The 12,052-nt window shown below is 43.1% G+C and overlaps 1 protein-coding gene across 2 annotated transcripts in view; it reads left to right on the top strand.

Annotated features, from left to right (window-relative positions):
• Window positions 1-12,052, top strand: part of MYOF (myoferlin) — a 142,252-nt gene that overhangs the window by 37,425 nt on the left and 92,775 nt on the right. For both annotated transcript variants that reach the window (XM_054572867.1, XM_054572866.1), the window contains exon 5: window positions 788-875. In XM_054572867.1, coding sequence (XP_054428842.1) covers window positions 788-875 — 88 coding nt within the window. The remainder of the gene's footprint in view (window positions 1-787; window positions 876-12,052) is intronic.

Genomic DNA, 12,052 nt, shown 5'->3' with positions numbered 1-12,052 from the left:
CATGTGTTCACATCCCCCAGCAAACTCTTTTGAACTTTTGCAGGTCAATGAAATATAAAAGTATAGGAAACTTTTCCATAAAACAAAGCTCCATGTGAGAAATTTATTTCAGATTTTAAAAGTAAGAATACCTTTATCTCCTGTAAGGAATTAGCATGTTTCCTTTTTTCTCATAATGAAGGTTACAAAGCATTTTCAGTTCTCAAATCTTGCCTTGGCTCCTGGCCATCTTGGGGTCATATTTTATTGCAAGAGTCAGTTATCCTGAACTTAATGATTTGCATATTTTTTCATCTTTAATCAAACTTGATTCCCTTTTTATTTTATTTTATGAATCGCATTGTTATATAATCTTTAATTAGTCACTCAAAATTCTTTTCTAGAGAGGTATGAAAATAAATTTCAGCAACTAATAAAGGAGTCAATGAGCAAACAAATAACATAATTATTTAAAAGTAGCCTCTGTGGCTGTGATTCCGTGATTGGAGGCTAATTACAAGTTCATGCTTACCTGTCCCAACTTCCAGTTTATGAGGTTGCCCTTTAGCAGTGAGATACTTGGCAACCTGTAACAGGTAACTCCTTTCCCAGGCTTTCCCACTCCACCTGGCTCACACGTGGGAAGACAGGAACAGTGGAGTGTGTCATCCTTCTTCTTCTTCTCAGTTTCCTATCTCCTTGCTTAACCCTCCTAGAACTTTTACTCCTGCTGAACTGGTTTGCCCTGGGTCCGTAGCATTCCAATGCCCTGCACTGATCCTGTCTGTAATGCATTGTTTCTACCCAGGCCACCATTGACTTGGTGATTGGCTATGATCCACCTTCAACTCCACATCCAAATGACGCCAATGGGACAGGTGTGCCAGGCACAGGAGGTAAGCTGACCCTGCTGAAGGCCCAGCCTACCCCAGGGGAATTCTACTAAAGACACATAAGGAGTCTCCGAGAAAGCCTTCCATATCCTCACACTGTCTGTAGCTCTCTGCCCACCTAGACAGGGCCCTGTGAGGCAGGTGGAGCTGCCCTGAATAGGGACATTATAGCTGTTTGCCAAATGTGCTTCAAGGGCGAAGAGAAGGGCGAGACAGCTCCTTACTGACCAGCCTCAGAGGGGGCCAATCCAGTACTCACAGATGCCAGCAGAAGGTTCTAAGCAAGTCTTTGCTACAAGGGTTTGTAGCTTCCTCCCCATGCAGCGTCCCCTGGATCAGGTTCCAATATTGGCCTCTACTCTCTTTGTGTGTCTCTTCACCTCCAAGTGTGCGGTCACCAGGCTGTGCTCTAAGCCTCGAGTCTCCTGGTCAGTGCCCTTGGCCTTGACTCCTCCCGGCCCCCCATGCAGCTCTTCAGTCCTTTAAACAACTGAAATTTTGCATAACCCACCTTCCTCTCCTTGTTCTCTGACGTGACTTCTCAGTCATTTGGGGCCATGAGGTGCTGCTCAGGATGGGGTCGGGGCTGGCGGCCCGAAGAAGGGCTGTGGGTCACAGGTGGAAGGAAGTCTGCCAGACAGTCAGGCCTTCCACACAGCTGAGATTGAACTCCTCTTAGTCTTTCCACGGGGATGTGATGCTAAAGTGCCTGTGTCCCTTCCTCTGTCCTGAGCTGAGTCACCAAGCACCTCCCCATTTCCCCAGCCTTGGCATGTGCCCCAACAAGGAAGGGGCGCTTTGTCCCGCACACTCACTTGCTGCCTTGAAATTCTCCTTCCTGGAGAATTTCCTTCTCCCTGGCACTTCTCCTTGCCCGGTTTGGCTTCTCGGGTTTTATTTTCTCTTCATTTCTGTTGGCTCTGAACGCCCTGAGCGGTCTGCTCGGTGTCCGCGGCAGCGCCTCCCTGCCTGCCCTGTGGCGTCCCTGCTCCACTCCTGCCTGACTTCTCTTCTCACCCCAGCCTGCCCCCAGCCACTGCCCCACTCCCTCACACCCCACAGATGGCCCAGGATTCAGCTTTTAATCCATTTATTGACCAAGTAGTTGCGAGTGTCTGGCATAGGTCAGGGGCTCCTTCTTCCTCGGGGACAGTTGGCGTTGGCATAGCCCCAGCACATCAGCGACACATTTTGCAGACACCCTGTGCCCAGGAGCACCATGGGCTATATCGCTGGGTCCCCAGACACTCTCAGTCCCACAGGAACTCTGCAGTGGCTCCCTCTTGCTGCCACAACAGTGATGACAAATGAAACGCTGAGGAAACCTGCTGGTCTTGAACAGCACACCGTCAGCGGCCGAGCTGAGCAGTCCTGCCCGTGTCCCTCTCACCACCTTCACTGATTGTTGCATCGGCCTGGAAGGGTTGTAGGTACTTTCTGGCCCACAAAAAGCAGCCCCAGCTGGTGGGGTATCTGGAGTCACCTCTGAATTGGGAGGATCAGGGTACCTTTCTTCACAAAGATGTTTTTCCGAAGCTGGACCCTGTGTCTTAGTTCCCTAAGGCAGCTGTGATAAAGCACCACACATGGAATGACTTAAGAGAAATTTATTCTCTCACATTTCTTTAGACTATGAGCCTGAAATCAAGGTGTCGGCAGGGTTGGGTCCTGCTGGGAACTTTGAGGGAGAATCTTTTCCATGCCTCTCTCCTAGCTTCTGTGGGGGCTGGCCGTCCATGGTGTCCCGCGGCTACAGAGCCGTCCCTGCAGTCCCTGCCTCTGTCGTCACATAGTGTGTTCTCCTGTGTGTGTCTGCCTTCCCGCGGTGTTCCCCTCTCTGGGTGTCTGTGTCCACATTTCTCACCTCTTACAAGGACACTAGTCATTGGAATAGGCCCATCCTAAGCCAGTATGACCTCATCTTGATGACATCTACAAAGACCTTATTTCCAGATAAGGTCACCCTCTGAGGTTACAGATGGGCATGACTTTTGGGAGGACACTGTTGAACCCAGCACACTGGTAGATAAGAGGGAGTTTCACTATGTGTATTCCATTTCAAAAGCCAAAATGCTAAATGGGCCTTTTTGTGTCACCTGTTCAGCCAGGCCTTTAGGGAACAAATAATACTCTAGTTCATTCAAATGAAAGGAGTAAACGTGTACTTTATAGTAAATTGGTGCTATGTCATTTCTTAGTATCTATGGAGTACAGTTGTTATGTTTCTTAACCCATCGCTAGATGCTGCAGTGCTAGGAATGGTAAATGCTGCACAGGTTTCGATACAAGACATTTTTATCCTGAAGGTGTACCATTAGGGATAAGACCAGGAGCTTGGGGTTCGGACTGGCCCAGCTTGGATTCTGTACCTATGGTTAATTAGCCATGTGACTTTGTGTAACCTCTCTGAATCTCAGCTTCCTTTCCTGCAATGTGGGTATATAGCAGCAGCATTTACCATTGTAAAGTTGTTGCAAGGATTAAATGAGATAATGAATAGAAAGTACTTAGCCCACTGTCTGGCATACAGTAAGTACTACCTTAAGGGTGACTATTATTATTATTATTACTACTATTATTACAAAAAGAAGTCTAGGTGGCTTGCAGTCATGAGGTCAGTTGGCCTGCATGCTCTGTACGAACATTCAAATTGCTTCCTCTAAACAGCAGAACTATTAGAAAAGGATGGTCTGGTTTGGCTCAGTGTGATGTTGAAACAACTAAATGCTTTCTTTTAAAATTATCTTTAAAAAACAAGGTTATTCCCTAATGGACCCAAAAGACTTTGAGAGTAACAAGTTTATTATGTTACTGGGAGTGTAGAGGAGCTTCCTTCTCCTGAGAAGAGCCCGTGCAAGCCCAAACTCAGAGAGCACACGATTTCCCTGGAGCAAAGGCCGCCTCCTTAGAAATGAGAAAAGCACCAACTCTTGAACTTCTAAACCAAGGAAGAAAATCCTTACTCTCTAGGCTTTCTTTGCCTGAGGCCCCTTCTCGCTTCCCAGATTGTCACGAATTTCCCAGAAGTGTATGGGGACTGAGAGTCACCCACCCTCTCAGGAAGCAGACTCCCATTGGCCCTGCAATGGCAGTTGGCCAAGGTCTTCCTCAGCTCTTCAGAGTCCCTGATACTGCTGCATGGAGATAGGAAGTGAACCAGAACTTCGGTTCCTTTTTTTTTTTTTTTTTTTTTTTTATTTCAAACAAAGAATTTTACCAAGTATTGGCCTCCAAATGAGTTGTGTGAGACAACAAAGTGAAATTTCTTTATTTAAAAAATGAACGGGGTTCTTTGATCTGAAAGTGTCTTTGTTCTGTAAGATGAATATTCACCAAGGCTGGGTCAAGGTTAGCATTCTGAAGGTTGGCTTCATAATCCAACTAAAAGAAACATTTCTTTAGCATTAAAAAATATACATCTTTCAATATCCTAGATTATCTGAGTGTTTCAGGGGAAAACACTTTTTGTCTTAATGTGACAATTCAATTAAACTAATCAAAGATATCTTTGAATACTTACTACAGCTCCATGCTGGGGAAGACACACACGCAAACACCCCAACACAATTTACAGTCTTAGGAGAAGGTGAGACCAACAAGCTGGACAGAGAAATAATAGCAAGACAGCCACACCTCCTGCTACCGCAGACCTTGATGACTAAATGGGGCACCTGGCCCAGAATATTGTTCCCCTCCTGTCAGTCAACTCTTAAAAATAAACAAAATAACCTTTACCATTCAATACAAAGATAAAGAGTATGCTTCCTCTAATTTATACAGATATTTTTGAATTTAAAAAATTTGAGCTTGTTAATCTTGAGTACAAAAGCAATACTGGCTTATAAAAATGTAAATATCACAGACATGAAAGACACAGGAAGTTCAAATCACTCACAGTCCCCTATATTTCTCAGGTAATGACTATTCACAACTACCTGCATTGATTTTATAGGTTATCATCTACATAGTTGGTCCTGTAAAGGAGAAATTTGAAATATTAATGATAGAACATATTGTAGAAGTGAAGGTTTTCAGGAAAATTCACCCCTGCAAGCTGAAGAAACTAATTATGACCATGGGTCACAGCTATTGAATACCTGAGGGGTTCATGTGTGTGTGTTTTTTAAGACTTTATTTTAGAGCAGTTTTAGGTTTACCACAAAATTGAGAGGAAGGTACAGAGATTTCCCATACACCTTTGCCCTCACAGATAGATAGCGCCCCCGCCCCGCCCCGGTTATCAATATCGCTCACCGGAATGGTACATTTTTTATGAAGAATGAACCTACTTTGACACACCATAATCTCCATAGTTCTTTGGGTTTGGACAAATATATAACATATAATGACATGTATTCATCATTATAATATAATATAGAGTATTTTCAGTGCCCTGAAGATCCTCTGTCCTTTGCATGTTCATTCTTTTCCACCCACAACCTTCGGTAACCGCTGATTGTTTTATTGTCTCTGAAGTTTTCCTTTTACCAGGATATCTGAGAGTTGGAATCATGCAGTATAGAGCCTTTTAAGATTGGTTTCTTTCACTTAGTAATATACATTTAAGATTCCACCATGTCTTTTCATGGCTTGATAGCATTTTTTTTCAGTGCTGAATAATATTCCATTGTTTGGATGTACCACATTTTATTTATCCATTCCCCTACTGAGAGACATCTTGATTGTTTCCAAATTTGGCAATTATGAATAAAGCTGGTATAAACATTCATGTGCATTTTTGTTTTGTTTTGTTTGTTTGTTTTGTGGACATACATTTTCAATTCCTTTGGGTAAAATACCAAAGAGTTTGATTGCTGGATTGTATGGTATGAATATATGTTTAGTTTTGTAAGAAACTTCCGAACTATCTTCAAAAGTGTCTGTACCATTTACATTGCCACCAACAATGAATGACTTCCTCACCAGCATATGGTTTTGTCAGTGATGCAGATTTGAGCCATTCCAATAAGAATATAGTGGTAATTCATTTTAATTTGCATTTCCCTGATGACACATGGTGTGGAGCATCTTTTCATATACTTACTTGCCATTTGTCTGTTAAGGTCTCTGATCCATTTTAATCAGGTTGTTTGTTTTCTTATTGTTGAGTTTTTGGTATAGTTTAAATAGCAGTCCTTTATAAAATGTGTCTATTTGCAAATATTTTCTCTCAGTCTACACTTGTTTTTGAATCTTTTTGACTTGTCTTCTGCAGAGCAGGAATTTTTAATTTTGATGAAGTCCAGCTTATTTTTTTTTTAAAGATTTTATTTATTTATTTTAGAGAAACAGGAAGGGAGGGATAAAGAGAGGGAGAGAAACATCAGTGTGTGAGAAATACATTGATTGGTTGCCTCTCACACACCCCCAACTGGGGACCTGGCCAACAACCCAGGCATGTGCCCTGACTGGGAACTGAACTGGTCACCCTTCAGTCCTCAGGCCAGCACTCAATCCACTGAGCCACACCAGCCAGGGCCAATGATTTTTTCATGGATGTGTCTCTGGTGTCCTATTTAAGGGGTTCATTTTTAAAGAATGGTTTCCTGAGGCTCTTATATTGAGATAACAAAGGTGACAAATGGCTAAGGCATTGGTGGATTGACTAAAAGTGTGTGGTGTTAAAGGCACCCCTTTCTTTGTCCTACGTTTGAGACTGTTCCCCTGACAGAAGGGTGGGCTGGCTCAGACTACATGCTTGACCTCCTGAAAACCTGTTACTTTGTCAACTTGATTCTCCAGATGTCAGTTAGCTTGACTGGAGCCCACATTCTCATGCTCGGCTTAAACTATTTTTAAAATCTCATATCTATTTTTAAAGAACCATCTGTTAAAACTGTGCTTTGTCCAATGATAGAATTGCAAAAATTCATGCATAGCCAGACTTGGTGCTTCAAATTGATTTCGTTTCACAAACACAAAAATCACTTTGATTGAAATTAAATTTGATCCAGTTCAGAAAGCATCTACTGACACTAGTTTGGGGGCATACAGAGATGAGAGAGGCATTGTTTGCCACCAAGGAGCTTGCATTTCACAAGGAAAGGAAGATATCAAAATGAATAACTATAGGTCAGAGCTGAATATAATAAATTCCTCAAGAGAAGACTAAGCAAATTTTTACATGGGAAATAATTTCTTAGAGAAAGTACTTTTTCAGCTATCTTTTTCAACTGTGGATTCTTTTTATTTTTTAATGATTCTATTTATTTTTCGAGAGAGGGAGAGGGAAGGAGAAAGAGAGGGAGAGAAACATCTCGATTGGCTGCCTCTCACATGCCCCCATCTGGGTACTGGCCTGTAACCTAAGTATGTGCCCTGACCAGGAATTGAACTGGTAACCTTTCTGTTCACAGACTGATGTTCAGTCCACTGAGCATACCAGCCAGGGCTCAATTGTGGATTCTTAATGCCTAGAGCAGGATTTGGCGAGTCCTACGTGTTCAATAAATGCCTGGTTGGTTGAGTGAGTGCAGGAATGAGTGAATGCTGGGAATGCAATGGATATGGTTTAATTTTTTTTTTTCAAGAAAGTGATTTTGGGGAACACTAATGAATAGACAGAAGTGACTGATTCATTCATAGGTATAATAAAAGGGAAGCATGTTCCTGAGGGCTGGGAGGGCTAGGCTGAGACATTTGTCCTTGAATGACACCCTTGTTCATTTTCTGAACAGAAACTGACTTGGGCAGAGCTGAGCTGTAGAACAATCAGTGTGCTACACGACAGTCACAACCACAGTTGCCGGGGCCGAACCTCTAAATGACTATGTCCAGCGAACTGATTGTACTAGGCTGATTTTTTCCCCAGGATATTTAAGAAAATCCAAGTGATCATAATAGACAAGTGGTTCTTAAGTGTTAGATACAGTAAAATCATCAAGGGAGATCTTTAAATGTGCAGATTTCAGGCACCTACCTCCAGAAAGTTTAATTTAGCTGATCTGAAGGGACCCTCCTACCCCTTCCAGTCTGTATGGTTAAAAGGAACTCCCAGGAGATCCTGATGTAGGTAGATTTTGGAGCTCAGTTTGAAAAGCAATGGAGTTGAGTGTTTTACCTGGTGAACATTATCTTGCCCAGACTCAGACTGAGCTCTTTGGGCAGTATTTCCCAGACTGGCTTATAGCATGTGTTTGCATTGCTCTTTGGTTAGAGGCTCTTAATGTTATTTTTGTTCTGGTCTATGATTTGGAACCATTTCAGAAGATTCTTAGGGCACATACCAGTACCATTTACCCAAGAATCTGGATTAAGGTTAGTGAATTGCTTATTTTGTTGTTGTTGTTTCTCCCTCATACATCAACCATACAGCTTAGGGTTGAACACAGACATTTGTCTATATACTTCTAGCATGTTAGAAACCCAGGAAAGTTATCATTCAACATTCCAGCTAAATCAGCTATCTCCAAAATATTTTCATGCTTAGAAACTTACCAATTCTGCTTTGTAATTGTTAACTTACACTGATTATATTATCCTAGCCCTTTGTCCTGACTTTCCCATGATCTTTGGCCCAAGGTAATTAAATCCTGCCTTAACCAGTACCACCTCTTAGCAAGACTTCATCATGAGAAGCAAACTGAATATTACAGGCAGAGCTTGGCATTCTAGGCCTCTAAAAAATGAGTGGGAAGAGTGTTTGGATAAAAGTGGCTGCTGGCCACGGTGGGGTGGGGCTGGGAGGGGAGTGTCCGTATTCCAGGCCCGTGGTGACTGGACAAGTGTCCCTCGTCCTCGCGCATTCCTAGGAGGGTCCGTCATTGGGAAGTTCTAACAGGACATTTCTCTGGTGGGGGGGGGGGCGGATAAGGGAGATCGGGGAAGGAATGGCTTGCAGATCTGGTGACATCTGCTTGATAGGGGGAAGCAATGCTAGATGAGGAGAGTGTGGGAGACTGGAGGAAAGAGAGAGGCCGGCACTGGGGAAAGGCACTGTTGAACATGCCAAAGGCGAATTGATTGTATGATAAGGCCACTGACTCTTTTTATTTTCATTTTTATTTTTTATCCTCACCCAAGGACATTCTTAATTGAATTTAGAGAGAGGGGAAGGGAGGGAGAGAGAGAAACATCCATCAGTTGCTTTCTGTACGTGCCCCCTACTAGAACTCTTAACCTAGGCATGTGCCCTGACTGAGAATTGAGCTTGTGGCCTTCCATTTTTTGGAACGATCCTCCAACCCATTGAGACGCACTGGCCAGGGTAGACCACCAACTCTTTAGCACTGGGTGGGCAAACAGCAGCCATGTAGGGAAGTGTCATTGACACAAGTGCCTGCACACAGGGGCCTTTTGCAGGAATATCACCATTGAGCTTCTGGAAAGAGGCCAACAGTACATCTTAGGAATTATGAAGACTTGTTATGTTAAGTTGCAGGAGTTGCGATGGAGAACCGTTCCTAGGTGTGAATTAAAACATCACGAGGAGCAAGTGTGTGTCACGTAGGGAGTTCCTGACATTCAGAAGGAAGGCAGGTCAGTGTTGAATGCAGTCAAAAGTGTGGTAGGATTTGGCTGTGTTACATGGTACTTGTCAGGAAGGCAGGATGGCATTCATCCAAAGGGACGTGAAGGACTTGTGGCTGGAGAGGGACAGTAAAGAGGAGCAGAAAACCGGAACGGTAACCATAGGGGGCACTGTGGAGTCCAGGAAAGTTTTTTTAAAAATTGTGAGCCATATTTCAACATGTTTATACCTTTAAAACAATTTTTTTCATTTGCACTTTACTTACAATATTATATTAGTTTCAGGCATACAACATAGTGACTAGGGATTTATATAACTTTAAAAATGATCACCCCAATAAGCCTAGCACCCATCTGGCACCAAACATAGTTATTGTAATATTATTGTAATATTCCCTGTGCTGTTCTTTACATCCTTATGACTCTTTTTATAACTGGCCATTTGTACATCTTAATCCCTTCACTTTTTTCACCTGTCTCCCCAACCCACCTCCCAGCTGGTAACCATCAACTGTTCTCTGTATCTGTGAGTTTCTTTCTGTTTTGTGTGTTCATTTATTTTGCTTTTAAGATTCTACATACTCAATATAAGTGAAATCATATGATATTTGTCTTTTTCTGTCTGACTTATTTCACTTAACAAAATACAATCAAGGCCCATCCATGTTGTTGCAAATGGCAAGATTTCATTCTATTTTATGGCAAAGTAATAATATTCCATTGTATATATGTACCACAACTTCTTTATCCATTCATCTGTTGGTGGACACTTAGGTTGCTTCCATAACTTCCCTATTGTAAATAATGCTGCAATAAACTTAGGGGTGCATATGTCTTTTTGAATTAGTGTTTTGTGTTTCTTCAGGTAAATACTCAGAAGTGGACTTGTTGGTTCATATTATAGTTCTACTTTGAACTTTTTGAGGAATCTCCATACTGTATTCCATAGTAGCTGCACAAATATACCTTTCCATCAACAATACATGAGGGTTCCCTTTTTTCCACATACTCGCTGACACTTGTTGTTTGATTTATTAATAGTAGCCATTCTGAGAAGTGTGAGGTGATACCTCATTATAGTTTTAATTTGCATTTCCCTAGTGATAAGTGATGTTGAGCATCTTTTCATATGTCTATTGACCATTTAGTATGTCCTCTTTAGAGAAATGTCTATTCTGGTCCTCTGCCCATTATTTAATATGTTTGGTTTTTTGGTGTTAAGTTGTATGAGTTATTTATGTATTTTGGATAGAAACCCCTTATTGGACATTTCACTGGCAAATATCTTTTCCAATTCAGTAGGTTGTCTTTTCACTTTGTTGCTGGTTTCCTTTACTGTACAGCATGTTTATATCTGATGGGAATACTCCAGTAGAGAGGGAGCCCCTAATGAGCAGAGACAGAGGCAGAACTTGCAGAAATAGAACCCTTGCGTAACAAGAGCAGATGAGATTCATGCCTATGTGGAAGGGGTGGCCTCAGGTTGGGGAGCATAGGCAGTCCAGGGGTTGTAGCAGGAGGGAGGGCAGACAACAGATGCAGGTAGGATGGTAGATTTGGAGTTGCAAGGATGTGGACATTCTCTTGTGATTGCTTGTCTTCTCAGTGAAATAAGAAGTACAGTCATTCATTGGCAGTGAGAAGGACCGAGAGGGCATGGGAAGCTTTGAAGGTGCAGAGTACGTGGGAGTTGAGAAAGGGAAAGTGATTTGACTTTGTTGGCTAACCAGTGGCCAGCTTAGGCCAGGCTCCAGGAAAACTTTGAAACAGGTGCCCTACAAATGTGGTAGGATGGCTGGGCAGCCCTGCGGCTTCGCTTAAGGTTTGTGATCATGAAATTAAAGTGAGACTAGTCGGTAAGGTGTGTGTTCTTCTCAGGCAAGTTCAGCTGCCTGGATGAAGGGGTGGAGTGAGAGGAGGGGGTGAGTGAAGCAGGCGGGTGCGAAGAAGTGCGAGGAGGGAGGGATTGCAGGGCACACAGAGGAGCATGTACAGTTAGATCGCAGACTCGGACACAGGTTAGGAGAAAAGCAGGGACGTGAAGGAAGTGGAGGGCACAGAGGTGAAGTGGCCAATAGACTGGGGATGCCTGTGTGGCTGCAGACTTGTGGAACGGAGTAATACATGCGACAAACTAGAAAGACACAAAAGATGTTCTCTGTAGTGGGTTGAATAGTGTCCCCCGCCCCGCCCCTGCCAAATTCCTCTCTACGTGGAACCTTAGAAGGTGGCCTTGTTTGCAAATAGGGTCTTTATAGATGTAATTAGTTAAGATGAGGTTATACTGGGTAAGGGAAGGCCCTAAATCCAGTGGCTGTTACCCTTATAAGAAGAGGTGAGGACACAGAGAGGAGAAGGCCGTGTGACCAGAGAGACAGAGACCAGAGCGAAGCAGCCCCAAACCAAGGGAACTCCAAGGACTCCCAGGAGCCCCCAGCTCATAAGAGTCAGAACAAAACTTTCCCTCAAGGCTTCCAAGAGAGCATGGCCCAGCCAACACCTTGACTTTGGACTTCTAGGGTTTGGGACCGTCAGAGAATTGATTTCTATTGTTTCAGCCACTCAGTTTGTGGTACTTCGTTACTGTAGCCTTACAAAGCAAATACACTCGTATAACTAGCTGCTTCCTGTTCAGTCAGGGGCTCCAGACTTAGTTGCCCTGTGTGGTCATGAAAGAGTCATTGTTTGTGGATCCGTGTGGCTGTGGATCA

The sequence above is a fragment of the Pteronotus mesoamericanus genome, unplaced genomic scaffold, assembly GCF_021234165.1.
Source record: "Pteronotus mesoamericanus isolate MK-2021 breed Mesoamerican mustached bat unplaced genomic scaffold, CSHL_Meso_final contig_24, whole genome shotgun sequence".
Taxonomy (NCBI): Eukaryota; Metazoa; Chordata; class Mammalia; order Chiroptera; family Mormoopidae; genus Pteronotus; species Pteronotus mesoamericanus.
Note: the sequence above shows the minus strand (reverse complement) of the source record. Positions and strands in the feature narration are given on the sequence as shown.